Source organism: Tyto alba, unplaced genomic scaffold (genome assembly GCF_018691265.1).
Source record: "Tyto alba isolate M040663 unplaced genomic scaffold, T.alba_DEE_v4.0 Super-Scaffold_7, whole genome shotgun sequence".
NCBI lineage: Eukaryota > Metazoa > Chordata > Aves > Strigiformes > Tytonidae > Tyto > Tyto alba.
In genome coordinates this window covers 40,061,643-40,078,999 of record NW_024881328.1, presented here as the reverse complement: position 1 = coordinate 40,078,999, position 17,357 = coordinate 40,061,643, and the positions used below count along the sequence as shown (strand labels likewise).

Sequence of the window (17,357 nt, the reverse complement as noted above, 5' to 3'; positions counted from 1 at the left end):
CAGTTCTGTATTTACCTGGGTTAATTTCTGATTACTTTCTGGATTACACTGGAGAAATTAATTAAATATATATTGTAACAGTAGCTGTAAATATTCCTAGCTCATATTTCAAATCCTGTTGTCCTGGAAAATATTTAAACATAAGCAAGAATTTTCCACATAAGCTTTTCTTAATTGCCTACTTTTACTGAGGACCTTACATGTTTAAGTTACTGTTCTACTTTCTAGTGTTGCTTATTTTAAATTGCATTTTTTTTGTAGGCACAAGTAAAATTGTTCCTTTCCACCTTTTTTCTGTGTGCTCAGTTGTGAAGTCCTGTATTTATACTTTTTTTTTTTCCCCCTTACATTTAGCTGCCTAAGTTGTTTGATGGATGCTACTTCTATTTTTGGGGATCTTTCAGCCATCACCAGAAGAGTGATCTTGTGGAGCTGGTCAAAGCAGCAGGAGGACAAATTCTGGTTAGGCAGCCCAAACCAGACAGTGATGTGACGCAGACAATCAACACGGTGGCATACCATGCAGAACCTACTTCTGACCAGAGATTTTGCACTCAGTATGTAATCTACGATGTGTCTTCTAAATTTAAGCCGGAGAAAATTCGTCGGGGCAAAGTCTGGATGGCCCCCTCCAGCTGGCTTATAGACTGTGTGATGTCTTTTCAGCTCCTTCCTGTAAAATGAATATCAGCATCTCATGAGCAAGGTTTTAAAATGTGGTGACTCTTGAGCAGTTGGAGCACTCTGATAAACACTCGTCTGAAGCTATGATTTGTTTTGCATTTAAGTATACGGGAGAGCTTTGACCATTTAAATGAGTTACTAAGATCAGTGATGCTAGAAAAAAATGAACTTCCAATAGAGGAGAGAGATAAATATACTGCATTGAAAAATGTGCCTCGGGTTATTTAGTATGCTTTATTTTTGCATTTAACTTAACTGCAATAATCACTGGCATTTTGTAACGAAGATCTTGCAATATGAAACCTTTCAAATTCTTGATTTAAACCAGCCCTTTGTAGGTGATAGAGCGTGACCCCCTTTATTTTGTGTTCAGTATCCACTGACAAGGATCTACTGTATGTGTCAAGATTTCCCAGCCAGTCCAGAATTTGTATTTTTTTAAAAAAAGGGCTCTGTGCATTTGAACATAGTCATTTGCCTGTGTAGACATCTCTTCTGTCAGATGACATGTGATATTTCTTATAACTTCTTACAAATGAATTTTGCAGGGAATTCTTGGCCTGGGGTAAGCCTTGCAGAAATTGGAGTAGAACTAATGGACTGAATTCATTTGGAAGCAGACACTTTTGGAATCACTATCTTTAAAAATCTTGGTCTAAAATTCCTTATTTATAGCAAAAGTGATACTACGCTTTTGTCCTTTCATGCCTGTAAATGTATAACTTGAATTTGATTCTATTTTCTGAAGGTTTTTAAGTGTCAGGTTCCTTAATAAATTATCGTAATCAAAAATATTTCTGTAAGTATGAATGGTTGCTATCATGGTTACTTTAATGAAAAAAAAATTAATGATCACAAAAGAATTATGCCTCACTTTGCACAATTGTACTTAAACTTAGCTGGCTACATTGAAGCAATATTTAATTCTTGCATATTGCAGCTATATTTCTCATAACTGATCATCAGTTACTGTCAGAATCTTACTTCCTTGCTCTATGCTCCTATGTAATGTCTTGCATCTTTTGTGTTGCCTTAGATTGTGAATTCATAATTTAAAAATGGTGTCTTGTAATAATCTACAATGTGTCTTGTAACAATTTACAGTGATAGCTGTGGGATAAAAGTGGTTTTGTTTGCTTTTGTATTGCTTGTAATAATAAAACTTGCGGTGCCGGTAAGTTTAGAGTATCATCTTGCATGAGCTTAGCTGCAAAGTACATAGTCCATATGTATCTCAACTGGTAAATGGAAATGTAAGTATTTTTTCTGTGAACTTGACGGGGCTGTGAAGACAGCATACCCATCTGCAAGAGTAGCTCTTCAGTGCGAGAGTTGTTTTCTGTAACCACTGCCATCAGGATCCTATGCCACTTTTCAGTAAGCTCTATAGAACTCTCGGAACTATACACTTCAAGTATAACAGGTACAGTTTTCAATAGCATCTGCCGGACTTCAGTAGCTGGAGTATCTTGATCTATCACTTATGCTAGACTTGAACCATTGCTCTTCACTAAATGCAGTTCTCGAGTACTCGCATGTCTCTGCGAGTGAGCGAAAATGCAAGGCCCATTAATAAATGGAACAACCCATGGGATTAATGTGGTTTTGGTTTTTGTGCAGATAAACACTGGCAGCAAATAAGGTACTGAGTCGATACTGTGTGGACTTGGTCATTTATTTTAACAATTGTAGCACATTTTAACTTGGCATTTCATAGCACGTCAATATATCTAACATAGTATTCTTTGCAAAAGTAACAGTGAATCTCTGCAAAATTCTTAAGTGGAGCTTTTGTGCTGTGTACCAGGAGGAAATTTGGCCCATCAGTAACCCCATTCTGTGTTTTAAAGTAGAGGCAGCAAATTTACAGATACTTAAGCGCTATTGTTCCTCAGCAGCTGAAAAGAAACTGTGTTAGAAAATTGCCATGCTGTTTTTTTTTTCTTTTAAAGCCATGCTCTGAATTCTTCCTAAGGTCTTGTTCCTTTGAATCTTGTTTTTCAAGCAGAGTTACTATCAAATGACATTAAGAATCCTTCCATATCATACTGAGGAGTGATCCTTACCCTTCTCATTGAAGTGTACTCGAGATTAACTCTGGCCCATCTCCTTCAGGTCTCTTCAGGAATTCAGGGTTTGAGTGTGATCGACTTACATAGACTTACGCAAGTGAAGAGCCGCGTAGAACTGTAGAAGTAGACTGATGCCAGGATTGCAGCAGGTGTCTGACACTACTGAAGCAGCAGGTAAGGACACAAAAGCTAGAGGTCAGCCACACAGACCCTGCTTAATTCACTCTTGCTAATCTTTAAAAGCGGAGGGATAGCACTTGATAAAACATGTCATAAAAAAATAATCTTGTTGTAAGGATAAGTCCCTTAATCCACTGGATGGATTTTGGCTCATGGAAGCAAGGTTATAAAATCATGAGGCATGTGGAAAAGGGTGTGTAGGGATTGTTTCTCACTGTCTTCTAGTTCAAGAACAAGGATGCATTAAAGGAAGGTAGTAGGAGGCAAGCTCAAAATAAAAGGGGTATTTCAAGCAGTGCGAGTAGACTTGTGGCACTGACAGCCGTAGCCTGCTTTGGGTGCTGTATATCCCTGTATGCAGGGAGTAGATGAGTTCATCACAGAAAATCTGTTAAAGGTTAGTAAAGAACCTTTGCTATAACTTGAATTTATATTTGTATTCTCCTGCTAAAGTGCATATACTTAATGTGCATTGATGATATGGGTATTTGAAGAGATAAAAGTCCAGGGCTTGCACTCTGGATTATAGATGTTTTTATTAATCTTGTATTTATACCTCAAAGATGCTGTAAATATCTGGCTAATGATTTTCAGGCAGCTTCCCTTGAAATTTATTTGCTTATCTCATTATGATTTAGTTCACCTGGGACACCTGATAACACCTGCAGTAGCAATGTCTGGGGTTCAGTGGCGTCAATTTAATATCACTAATAGTTAATAGAAGACAATATTTTTATTAAATACTGTATGATCTTTTTGAATGGCTGTGGTCTGAGTGAAAATATCTGAGGCCTGGTTGGTTTGTTTGCTTTTCTTTGTTGTTATTGGTTTGTGTGGGGCTTGGGGATTTGTTCTCTCTGTGTGTGTGTGTGTTGGAGTGAAAGATAGTTGAGAGTATGGAGGTTGCTTCCTTGCATCGGTGTCCTGGGTAGATCCCAGGGAATATGGTTGTAGAATAGCGCATACTTTTGACTGTTTCTACCTCTATTTGGTTACGCATTTTCAAAGATCTTGTAAGTTTTTCTGGCCCCTAAAATATCAGTAGTTCTCTTTGGACTCTGTTCCTCCGGCTATAAAATAAAATCTGTTCCCTGTTGCTGAATGTGGAGGATTTGTTTGTAATTTGAGATGCACAGAAGTGACTTTTCTGAAGTAGAAGCGAGTGGCCCATAAGAAGATCTTACCAAAGCAATGCAGGAGAGCTGGATATTGTATTGTTTCTGCATGTGTTTCAGGCAAGCAAATACCAAGCAGTGGTAGCTGCTGTTGCTCTCAAATTGACATGCCTGGGAGGTGTTCAGGCTCTGTCCTCACAAAGTCCTCTTCTGCATGAATAACAAGCGTGGGAGGGCCCAGAGACTTGCATCTCTCTAACAACAAAGGTGTCAGCAAATGTTTCACCCAGCTGGCTCCTACACAGCCTTTGCTAGGCTTGAACTAAAGCCCCTCTCTTCTGCTCCATCACAAGTGTCTGAGGTGAAGTTGGACCTGGCTGGCTCTGTAGGACCCAACACACAGTTATCCGTGATCAGCCTGTGCAGGGCTTACAGAAGGAGCAGGAGTGATTGAAAAGAAACCATTCAAGGAAGGGAATAATTCTAGGCAGGGAGTTGAAGCTGGTTGTATTCCCTGCCTAGGTCCAATGTCTCATTTAAGACCAAACGTAATCTGGAGCAGTTGTTTTATGTTGCAGTCTCCCAGCAAATCAGTACTTTGGCTAAAGAAGCTCTTGCAAATACTCTGCTCAGGACAAAGAAGTCTATATGGAGGCCACAGACTGCTGTAAAACTTACACATTGGAGTGTAGCATTTGGAGAAAACACGTAAAAGTGGTGGGGATCATCTGGTCCCACTGCCCGTGCTTTCTGTGCTGCTTTTCATACACGTGGGCTAGCTTCACTGTCAGGGTGGTAGAGGGAAGGGGGGAAAAAAAAAAAAATCCGTTTATAACTGCCAGTGCTGCACTGCCAGTAGAGCTGCTGGGCAGGAGTGTCTGTTGTGGCCTGCCAGCAAAGCCTGGAGAGCAGCGTCTTGGGATCTTGTTGGGGACAGGTCTATGAAACACAGTAGAGCAAAGGTTTTCTTTTTTCTTCCCTCACCTATTTTGCACTTCAGTGCTGGAGGATCACCTATTTTTCTTGGAAATGGGGTGAATTTGATCTCAGATTAATTGGTGTGAATCAGTTTGACCCCATCTGACTTTCTCCCATGCTTTTCAAAAAAAAAGCAGCTTGATGGAAAGGTTTGAATCTTCCTCTCCAGTAACCAAAGTAGACCGCACTGTGTTGCCAAAGCCAACAAAGCAGGCTTAAGTATCAGCTTAAAAAATGCAGAAAGAGATCTTTGGACAGCCAGATAGTATTGGCTAGGAAATGGGCGGTTGTGTCTTGGATGGAACAAATGAAGATTCAGCTGGTTTTAATAGCAGTGCAACATGTTCTGTCTTTTCAGACTTGTTTGATTTAAATTAACGGTAATTTAACTAGTGTTAAATTGCCCTTAAAAGCTGAAGAACATTTTGTATGTAATCAGATGGGGGAAGGGGAGGAAGGTTCCCACCTCTGCCGTGTTTTTTTGTTGTTGGGTTTTTTTTTTGTTTTTGTTTTTTTTTTTTTTCTTCAGATGGAGATGATGTTTTTTTTTTTTCTGTGCTTCAATTTGATTCCTGGCAGGAGGTCTGGCCTGATGAAGTAGCAGAAAACCGTCAGCTCCTGCTGCGTGTTGGAGATGCCGGTGTCACTCACCACGAGGAGATGCTGAGGCAGTGACAGGCAACGGGACGGCTGGTACCCGCGGTTTGTTATGCAGCGGGGGTCGCGATGTCTCGCTCCGGTGGCCGCTGGAAACGCGGTGCGCCGCGGCTGGGAGAGATTAACTGTGGGATGCCACGCTTAGCTGCGGTACGATATCTGCCCCGGACGTCCAAGTGTGTTTGAAAAAGCAGAAAGGTTTCCTCCCTGATGGGCACAGCTGTAAGGCACAGCAGCCCTTTCCCCGGTCTGGGTTTACTCTGGGGCCATGTCTATTCAGTTGCGGTGAGCACGCTGGAGAGCAGTGCTGTGCTCAGGGCTGCACAAGAACGAGCAGTGCTTACCTTTGCAAGCCCATGAGCTAAACAGATACACAATGAGAATGGGGTTAAAATCTATATTAAAAAATGGGATGTGAAGCAATGGCTAAGCTGGCTGTCTCCCGCAGCTTGCTGAACTGATAAAAATTTACATATTTCTTCAACTAGTGTGGTGCTGGAGCTAGTTTTCTACTAGTTTAGCAAACTAGTAATTCTCAGAGGAGTCAAAAAAAGTATTTGGTAGTGGGAGGAAGTGTGAGGCTGCCTCTTGGCAGTGATCAGCTGGGGCTCAGTTGCGATATGAAGGGCGCCGAACTGGAACTTTCTAATTGCTGTGCACTCCATTTTCCCCTGAGGGCATTACGGTGTCTCTGCGGGGGTTTGTACTGGGTGCTGCTTGCAGCCTGATCAGGGAAATGGGTCTCTCCTGCTCTGCTGGAAGGGTCAGCTTTGAACAGCTGATGCCAGGGGAAACCCAGATCAGCTGTATTCCAGTCCAGCTGGAATTCATGGTCTCTAGCAAAATTCAACTTCTTTTCTGCGGCATAAAAGATCTAAAGGAACAGTTTTGTTTTGTTTTGTTTTTTTTTTTTTAAAAAAGGGGGCCTTTTAATTGAATTAAATATTAATACAGATAATGCAATCAATGCTGTATTGATTGCTTTAGCCACAATAATGTTTAATTCAATAAGTCCGCAGTGCTGGATCTTTTTCTTCCCCTGTGTTTATTTTGTGCTGTGCAGCGATGTAATGCCTGTATGCTCTGCCCAGCTGTGTCCCCTAGGCTTGGGCTAGGAGAGCAGGAGATGTTGGCATGGGCAGAGGGCACAGGAGCCAGGCTGCCCTCCGGGTTGAACTCCTTCACGTGCCCTCTGGTTGACTGTATGAAGTCAGGGCCACCTGCGTGGCTGATATAACGTGAATTCAAAACAGCTGCTCTTAGTGGCATGCATATTTTTTAAAGCCCACATACAAACTATTGCTTTTAATGTAAATTTTGGCCACGACCTTCATGCGCTTCGCTTCTGGAACCCGTGCCCGATGCAGTCCTTCATTCCTGCTCTCGGCAGTTGAGTCCCAGCACCTGCGTGTGTCAAAATGGGAAGATTTTTCTACCCTAAGCTCTCCAGTGTGCTTCTGAAGAGGTGCCAGGTTCAGGTTTTCAACCTGGCCGAGCTTGACTGATTTTATCTGTGGTTGTAGACAGAAGGTTTTTGTTAAATTAAAAGTCACGGTTTTGTTTAACTTAAAAATTGGAGGCAGATGTTCTCTCCAGCTCAACCCACTCACGGTACAAGTTTTCTGGTCTGTGGTTCTGCGCTTGCTGTGTACCTGTTGAACAAGGTGTGGTAAAAACATCTGGGAACAGCCAGGAATAAGCGTTTGGTTTCTTCCAGTGATGTCTTTTTACGGACTCTTTCAAGAGTTTCCATGGACTATTGCCTTCTGGCTTCAGAAAAACTGCTTGATGAAATCGACCTTGACTCAATGAGAGATGGAGAAACTGCTCACAGTGAATTGGAGGCTCCTGTGGTCTGTGCAGCAGCATATGTCTGTGGCTTAGGAGTGGGGTGTCCCTACTTCGGGTCTTGTGAGCTACAGGCTTGTTCTCCCACCCATCGCAGGACACCAGACTCACCCAAGGAGCTGGCTGGCTGGATGCTTGGGCACGTAGCCTACCCTGTACCCTGGGCTAGCATAGGACACAACTGCTCCTGCCAGCAAGGCAAGCTCTTACCAACCTCTGCAGATGCTGAGGATGCTCTCTCTCATCAACAGGCAGAGGAAGTGGGGGGGAGAAAAGTGGCTGGGGTTTGATTTGTTCCTGTTGCATTCCACCTACATTCATCAAATCCCAGGAAAATCCCATAACCTTATTTTTATTTCCTCCTTACAAGGCCTGTGCATTTCAGCATGAAGCCTTATTAGTGTGCAGGGAACCAGGTAGATCCTAACAGGGCCTGGGTGCAAAAGGGACAGGCACAGTGGGCTCAGCTGCAGTCAGCTATCAGTAGGGACCAGGTTTGGAGACAGCCATACGTATTCACTTATTTTTGAGCACCTGCAGTCAGGTACTTTAAACTGGATTTGGACTGCAAAGACAGATTGTGAATGCAAAGTGGAGCTCCGGGCTTAGAAATTCAAGCCCTCGAATTCACACCTAAAGGAATTAAGTAATCAGATAAAGCAGCTCCTGCATTAAGATGCCGTGGTCGTGGCACACACCATTCGAATGACAAGTTCTAGCGATCCACCAGTCAGAAGGAAGCACAGTGCCTATTGAAGGCCAGGCAAGGTAGTACCAGCTCTGAATCAATCTCTGGATGGCACTGTAGTGATCTGTGAAACAGGAGATGGCACTTGCACTACAGGCATGAGCAAAGAAGTGACAGAGTGTGAGTAGAAAAGGAGAGAACAGTCTTCGCAAACACACAAAGGTGCAAAGTCCTCACTCGCCTTCTCCCTGCAAACAGCATGCTGTACTCCTATGAAGACAAAAAATGTGCACCCTGGTGAGGCAGGAGGAGAACTGGCTCCATGTTTAAGCAGACAGTGCTCAAGATGGCAGAAGAGGGCCGTAGATGGAAGATAACTCTGGTTAGCTCATGCTCACCCCAGGTGCTGTGCTGGTTGGTACCCTAGAGAAAGCCCCAAGGCCAGGAGGTGGGGAAGGTACACAGAATCTCAGTCTGATCCCATTCAAGGTGCAAGCTGCCTTTGAACTGGTGGTGTATGCCCAGTCCTTTGAGGACTTCACGGTTGTCAGAAGGACAGAGGTGACAACCAGAGACCTGAAGAGGTTTCATGGTGAGCTGTGAGGTGAACAACCTACTGGGAGCTCCAGCACCCAGATAAAAATAGCTTTTGTTCAGGTCCAAGCCCCTGTCCTGGTAGCCATAGGGAGTTCCAGATGGGTGCTGATGGCTTCTGGCTGGCTCCATATGATACATGAAAGTGGACTGTGGCCTCTTCCATTTTCAGAAGATGGCTGTTAGCTGGGACTGCTGAGGAACAATATTCTTCTGTGCCCTACAGGTGATAAATCTTTGCACATGTTATAATGTTTGATCATGGTAGTGAAACACACCTGAGTGCAACAGGGAGAGAGGCTATAACCAGCCCTTGGGATGCGTTGTGTATTCCCACACCTAATTAGTGCACAGTAAGGTAATTATTGAAACAGTCTTTGCGTATTAAATGATAATATTCACTTCTCCTGGTCTTGTTCTTTCTGCTTTCTCTTCGCATACCTGAAAGAAAAGCACTTAAATGTTGCCATTTTGAAGCAGAGCACCCAGCAAGTGAAGAAATCCTCAAATGAAGGCATCTGAGGCTGGTTTGTGTCTTCAATGCCATGACCACCTTCACCCCTTCTGTTCCTGCTTCACACTGTGCCCAGGCTGCTCCTAGTGTTTCTTTTATCTTCAAAATGATTATCTTAAAAAAATGTACCTGCTTGGAGGACTGAACAGTTGATTTCTCCAGGCAACTATTTCTGGGGTGATGCCTCAAAGAAGGATGCCTGTGTTTGACTAGGAAAAACACCTTCCTGCAGTGTTTCTGTAAGCAATGAGGGGCTACTTTTCCCGTGGTGGGCAGAAGCCTGGGCACCCAGAGGATGGAAATCATCATTTTGGTGCTGCCCAGGCCAGGACGAGAGCTTGGGGAGGAGCTCAGTTCCTTACAGGGTGCTGTTGCACTGCCCATCAGCCAGGCACCTGGGGGAGAGGCTGTGCTGCAGCCAGCAGAACCCTTCCACTGCCCTTCCCACAGCCTCCACCAGCGCGCTGGGCAACGCTTGCATAGGCAGGCAAGCAGTGGAAGAGAAAGAGGCAAGAAAAATATATGTGTGTGGCGATGGAAGAGGTTTATGCAGGTGCTTTAAAGCTCTGCGCTTGGGCTGAGCAATGAAATTCCCCCGCAAAAGGGGCATCTGCAAAGCTCAGTTTCCAAATCTTCACCTCTCCAGACCTTTTTTTTTTTCAGGGTTTCTCTGCTCAAAGCAAATCAAAGAGTTCTCTTTAATCACCTTGCACTTGCAACCACCTTTGCTTGGGTCTCTGTCCCTGTCGCGCCTGCTTCAGATTTTTACAGACTTATTCACTGCATTATAACGTTTATGCACCATAGTTCCCAGACATTTCCTTCTAATGGATTTTGCATTAGTAGCTAGTATCTGGAAATCTAGTACCAAAAGGTTAATGTACATCCATTAGTCCTTTTTCCACCCCCCCCCTTCTTCTTTATGTGCTAGTAGAAGACAACCAATTTCAGTAAATACATTAGGTCTGCAAAGGGTCTGAAAGCACTTGAAATTCTGTACGTGCAAAGCTGTGGGGCTATTAATATTGTCCTGTCTAAGCACTACGGGTAAAGTGGAATTTGCAGATGTTGAATGATACCTTTCAGGTGTTTTCCAGCTTCAACAACCTTTTTCTTCCTCATAAAAAGAGTTGGGGTTTTTGAGCCCTGCTCTTTTCATCGAGTGGATTACTCACGCTGCATCTCCTGCATCGTGAAGGAAGCTGTGCTCTCACCCGTGTGCTCCCTCGGCTGCAGGCAAGCTGAGGAGGAACAGTGTCGGGGCAGTTCAGACACTTTGTGTGGGCAGCTGAGCTAGCTTTAACAGTAAGACCATTCAGCCTGGAGCAAATGGTTTCTCCCTCCTCCCCTCAAAGCCAGCATCACAATTTCTGTCCTGCTAATTGGAGCGAAGCTGAACCCTGAGTGTATCTCATTGCGTTCTCTGACGGGCACTTTAGACGAGGTCAAGATTTTTCACTGAAAAAAATCTATTACTCTAATGACCACAAGTGGAAAGCAGGAATAGGGTGGTCTGGCTGTTTATTTTACCTCCTGATATGTTTATGATTTGCAGAACTTGTTATATTCTTTAACTGAAACCTTATGTTTTTAGTACCAGAGACTTTAGAAGGTTAAGAATTTGGGTCGTGATACTCTCATGCTGGCTGTCTTTGTGTTTAGCGTGCAGTAAGCACTGGCTGAACCTCTCTCACCTTTGGAGACACCCACCAAGACCTTGATGGAGAGCCACTCCATTGCCCTCAGCCTTCCCACACTCTCCAGCCCAGCCCAGGACTCAACTTTAAGGTTTCCAGTTTTCTCCAGATCCTTCCACATGTCTAACCCATTTCTCTGTACTCCATGATATCCCGTTTTCCATCCCTGAGAGATCTAACTCACTACTCTGTGGACCAGCAGCTTCCATTTCCCGAACCTTGTTATTTTCCTCTGCTACGTTTTTGTTCAGACTAAGAATTCATGTCTGGCATTAAAATCTGTGGGCCACGGAAAAAATCTGCGCTGGTCTTATTTAAGCCTCAATATGAACACCCCTATGGCGGGGATTGCAGGCTGAGCTGCTGCAGGATGGTCTACCACCACCTACGGGGCTCAGTGCTGCAAAGTGCAACATCCCCTTGCCCCCAACCTCAACTGCCTCTTCTCCAGGTAAGCTCTCCTCTGCCAGAGGCTCACTGACTTTAAGTTATTTAGGTGCAATGGGGGTACGCAAAGCTGGGTGCACGAGCAGCTCTGGGTATGCGAGTTCAAAATGTTGAAGAATCAAGGCCAAAAGAGAAAAAAAAAAAAAAAAAAATCCCTTGCGCTTTAATTTTACTTAATGAGAAACCATTCACAGCTTTCCATTTCTGATCCGTATCTTTCCGTTTCTGTTCTAATGGTAATTATTGTAGCAGTTTATTAACAAAGAAATAATTTGATAGCTTTCACATATTCCCATACTTCAAGTATCTAACAGCCTATTGATTCGATAGCTTGGCAGCATTCCTGATTGAGGAGCTGGAGTTTGATTTTTATTTTTTTTTTTTTAAGCCCAGTGATCATTGATCTTTTCGCATGCAAAGGATAATTATTTTTCTGGTTGAAACAAAGGATGGATTGCAGATCGATGGAGTCTACAGTATGTTCTTGTGTGTGATCCCTGCTGCATCCACAGTCAGAGCAAGCAGCGTCTGCATTTTCGTATAGAAGGACCTTGAAAACTTGTCATTGGGTTGGATTTCTGATCCCTAAATTGCTACAGTCATCAATGAAAAGGTATGCAACACACGTGCAGAGAGGTAATTTCAATATTTGACACTACTGAGCATATTTTTATGAAGGGTTTTTGTGTCTGCAACTATATGCTCTGCTTTCCATTGGGCCCCAGCAAGGTGCTGCATGGAACAGGTTTTGCAGTGGCAATGCATTTTCATAGCCCTCACTCATGCTGCAGAGTCTTGGCACTGCTGGTTTCTTCACCACCCCTGCTCTCGCTTTCTGGATGGTTCCTCACCTTTTCAAGGTGGCTGGAGAAATTTCCCCTGACACCAGTTCACACTGGTAGAGAAGACCAGGGTGCGGCACGAGCTCCCGGAGGGCTATGCAACGTGTGATGAATGAGTCTGCAACAGCACAAAGGCCCAGGCATGGTCCAGCCCCTCTGAGATAACCAGCAGCCAGTCTGCCATTGCACTGGGATGGATGGTGTGTGCAAGACGTGGCGGAGGCTCACGGGAGTGGAAAAACAAAGTGGTGTTTCTGGAAGCAATGCATTGCTGTCATGCTTTTTGCACATTTCTAGAAAACTGTTCCCAATTATACTGGAGGCCAATTATATAATTGCATTTCTGCTATTAAATAGAAGAAATAAGAGAAACTTGCCTAGAAAGAGGGCCCAGCTTCTTCAGTAAGTAGACTTTAGACCCAACGCCTTTGATCAAACCACGAGCCCTTCCAGAAGGAGTAAGGGGAGCAAAGTTGATGGAAGTGATTTGCCGTAAGATTTCTCATGCAGGTTTGGAAACATTGACCTCTGTGAGGAGAAGCTGCTACCTGTGTCCTCGCAGGGCTTTTTATGCACATGATCCTAATGGGCTTCCTAACTGGTTGGTTAATAATTCATATGCTTCTGAAAAGGCCTGGTTTGATCACGCAATGCCTAGGTGACCCTACAACCTATGGGGAATAAGGCAATGGGAGAACTCAAATTACAGGTTAGTCATTTTCCCATCTAATATATCACAGACTGAAAGCTTTATGACTTCAGAGCTTACTGTATTAATTTTATGCATGAGTGCTTTATTTTTGCCATATGAGATATATCACTGGCTTACTAGAGCAAAGTATCATTAGACCTGGAAAGGGATTTGGTCACTTACACTTTGTCACCAAGGATCATTGCACATAGATTATGTAGGGCTGTACCATGCCATTTCTCATGTGTTTATGAAGTGATTATAAATATCGAACAGCGTGCCTTCAGGGGACACTTGAGATCTGTTATTGTAGCAACATTTCATTTAGAAAGATGGCACACACGCAGTGATTTGTGCCTTGGGAGGGTCTGTCAAAGGGTTTGTCTGATGAGAAGACAGAGTTAGCCTGTTCTGCCTCGAAGCAGCTCCCCTTCGTTGTTTTTAGTTTTAGCCGTTATCGTTGTGCATCTTTCTCATCCCAGTGGCACATCTTGATGACTGGTGTCAAGGACAGGATCCTGAGACACCAACATCCAGCCCTGCCTGTGCCGGAGCCCTTGACTAAATCACATCCAATAACTTTGGTTCCTTTGTTTTTTTCCGTCTCAGTTCAGGATTTCAGTCTTGAAAACACCACAAACCTGACTTTTCAGAAGTGCTAAGCCCTCAGTCTTTATTGTTTCGATGAGAATGAATGGGTTTTGTATCGGAACCCATAAAATACGGCTGTTTACCCTGAACATTCAACCTCCTCCTGCACAAGCCAGGGGTAAAGAGCCACCGGACATACCAATGGCCGAGGGACACCCGGGTCCCACCTTCTTGAGACCTTGGTGCCATTTCCCCCACACCACAGCTGCGTGGAAGTCCACCTCGGAGCTCTTCCACTCTTCAGCCACCAAGACCAAAGAGCAGCCCACGTATCCAGACTTTGCCTTCGTTTTGCTGCCAAGAGTGCAGGTAAGCTGACGTCTCGAGTCAAGTTTTCAGAAGAGCTCTCCTTTTCCTTGGTCACTGCAATAGGTTTGATTATTCCACAAAAAAGTTAACTTGTAAGGCATCTCCAGAAGGGTTGATGAAGGCTGGGCCTCTTCTGGAAACTGATGCTCCTTTAGGTCCCTTTTCATTTAAAATTTTATATTCAAATGTTTCCTGCTGGGTCTGTAAATCACAATCTACATCTGAAAATGCAGCTGTTCTCAATTTCTGGATTTCCACTTAAAACTGAACAGGCGGACCTTTGATTAAGTGGTCCACAGAAGAAGAAGGAGGGGAAAAAAAAAACCCCAAAAAAACAAAAACCAAAACACACTGCTATCTGCCTCTTAAACGTTAATTAACGCTTCCGTGATTCATTAATGAAAAAGACTGAGATGAGAAGTAGGTGAGCAGTAAAGAGCTGCATAAATTTGCCAACAAAACTGATAGAAGTCTGCAATTGTGTTCTGAGACCGAGAACATGGGGAAATGAGGAAAAAATTATTTGTGACCAAGAGAAGGAGGAATTTCCTTGTGTTACATGACTGCATGCTTTTATTAGTTTGATTGTGTACAGTGGGACTATTTCTCTTGGAAATGGCTTTTTGGTTAACATTTCATTTTCCTTCCTAAAGTTAGCGCTCGCTCACAGTGATGTGAAACACAGCTCCCTGCAATTGGCTATCCCTGAACTTTATTAATACCACTTGTTGTTGTAAATGATCTATTTCAGAACAAGTAATAAAACTCTTGTTTTGCAGGTAAGCAAGCCCTCGCCCTTTATCACATGGCATTTCCACAGCAGGGGAAGGATGAAAAATTTGTTAATAAAAACTAAAAGGAATAAAACTCATAAGATGTTGCATTGATAGTTATATCACTTTTATGCCAGCTGCTTCTCTTTAGGAATTTGAGACTGTGCACTAATTTAATATAACTAAATTGGCCCAGTTTTTGATGTGATCTATCTTACTGATATTGCATTTCCAGCCATTGTCACTTTGATATTACACGGTGCATCCAAATAACAGCATCTGGAAAAGTACCAAGTTCACCTTCACCTGCAAAAGGCACAAGTTTCCAGGGTCAGAGATGTGGTGCAGATTAGCTGGCATCGGATTAATCTATGTTTATCACCAAATAGATATGAGAAAATTGGATTGAGGGGCCTGTTGCTCATACCCATGGGAATAATTTGCCGTGGTGAATGGAGCTATTAATATTGGGGATGGGGAATGATGAGAGACTCCTGGTGTTGCTGGTGCTGGATGTAGCATCGTCACAGGAGGCCAAGGTTTTCCCTTGCATCTTCTCCAGGAGCAGCTTCTGGTCCCAAATTGTACTTGTTTGAAGGGAATGTCGCTCAGCTGTTTTCATGTTTCTTTCTTTTTCATGTTCTCTAACCTGCTCAGTTTCTCTTTTCTCTTTATTGGTAACAGGAAGGCTGTGACACTTCAAGGTTGCCCTAGGACAAGGCTCCAGCACTGTTGCCCCTGCACAGAAGAAAGTCCCTGTATTTCTGCTACAAGGCATCACAGTCACTGGTAGCATACAAATATTGGGTGAGTTTGGCCTAGGAAGTGGTGGCTTTGGTTTGTGATCCCACTTTCTCAGAGCCAGAAGGATGGAGCCCAGGTTGCTGCTAGCAGTTTTGGTGAGAGGTGGGATGGCAGACGATGCCCCAGTCTCCAGCTCCGGCTGGACGGAGAGCAGCCTTGTATCTTCTCAGAAGCACCCGAGAGGAGCAGGCAGGGAAACCCCATTGTTTCGTGGCATTTGTGGTATCTCCACCTCACGGGGTTTCTGGTCTCTCCACTTCTCCTGCACTGCCCACTAACCCAGGGAGAGTCTTTGACCATCAGGGAAATTTTAAAGGTTGCAAAGGGCTGTCTTTCCCACGTGCCTCCTGCCCCGGTGCCTGAGGCACCTGCGTTTCCTTCCATTTGTTGTTTTTCACGCTGCTGACAAGCCATCCCAAATCCCACCGGTTTTAGGTAAAACCACAATGACTAAAGAGCTTGACAGCATGATAACAAACATGGTTTAGTTTCGAGGCACATCTCCGTTTGCTTTCTTCCCACACTGGCAGCACGAGGAGGGGCAATGCTACTATTTGTTTAGAAATGTCATTAGCCCAAGCGTGCAGGCCTGCAGCAAGCCAAGAGGATAACCTTGAATCCAGAGAAAGTTAGGGGAAATTTAAAGCCATCTGCAGCTCCAATGGGTCCCCACACACCCCTTTCCCTCGCAGTTTCTATTCATGCCGATAAAGCACCAGAAGATATGCAATACAATTGGAAATTGCTTCTTTGGGTATCGTAGCATCTTGACTTAGAAGTGCTTTAACCTTGGCCTCATGCTTCCTGGGGGGCCTGTTGTCTTTGTTGCAGAAGTACCGGCACAAGCCAGGAACGTGTAGGATTTTTCATCTGAGTAAAATTAAAACCCGAAGCCTTTACCATCCTCTTGATGCCAGACATGTTCTACCTGCATTAACTTGAGCTTAATGGACTGCAAAACGAGCGTTTCAGCACGTATGGGAGTGGATTATTTGCTGGAGAGCAAGTTCCTCACATTTTTTCTCTCTTCCCTTTCCCAAAGCTTTTGTCCTTTAAAAAAAAAAAAAAAAAAGGAGAGAGAGAGAAAAGGCAAATACGGCTAAATTATAGGACCGCAGCTGGGCCCTAGGAAATCCAGAAAACTGTTCAAGCAAGGCAGAGGGTGCATCCATCAAGCCATCTAACTAATGAAAAGAGCAAAAATCACCAGTCCCCATCTATTAAACTGAAATGATTTTTATTAATCGCGTACTTGGTGGCAGTGATGATGCAAACACTTAAGGTGATGCTTTTCAACAGGCCAGCTGAACGCCTCACCCTGCCTTTATTGCAGCCTCCTCTGAAGTCCTTCAAGGTAGGACCCAAGGCTCTGAACGCTGGAGCCCACCAGCCCCAGTCCCCCCAGTGCCTGGCACGCTGGCCGCACAGCTGGAGGTAGGAAGCTCCATCTTCGCAGCCTGCTCCAAGGCTTGGTCTGCAGGCTCTGCTCTCCTCATCGTGCATCATTCACAGGGACAATGTAAAGCCTGGCGAGCCCCATTTTTCACCTGCTTCCTTGGAGTTTTGCCTTCCAGGTTCATATAATTTTTGCAGAAGTCCCTAGGCTAGGATTTGGCTGTTTGGAGAAACACAGAGCTAAGCCACCGTTGAAATACCTGAAGGGATAATCCCTGCAGGTAACCAGGGGGGAGAGTGGCCCAGCGGTTTCTCTTCAAGCTTGCATGGGTTATCACTATAAAGAGAACAGCAACATGAAATACCGTGTGTTGTAATGACCAAAAGTACCTTGACGGCATCCTTTCCAGTGCCAGAT

The 17,357-nt window shown here is 44.1% G+C and overlaps 1 protein-coding gene across 1 annotated transcript in view; it reads left to right on the top strand.

Annotated features, from left to right (window-relative positions):
* The window catches only part of BARD1 (BRCA1 associated RING domain 1), a 44,255-nt gene extending 42,393 nt beyond the window's left edge, over positions 1-1,862 (top strand). The window contains exon 11 of the mRNA XM_042784390.1: positions 355-1,862. Within this exon, the coding sequence (XP_042640324.1) occupies positions 355-684 (330 nt within the window). The 3' untranslated portion in view covers positions 685-1,862. The remainder of the gene's footprint in view (positions 1-354) is intronic.
* The last annotated feature ends 15,495 nt before the right edge of the window (positions 1,863-17,357 follow it).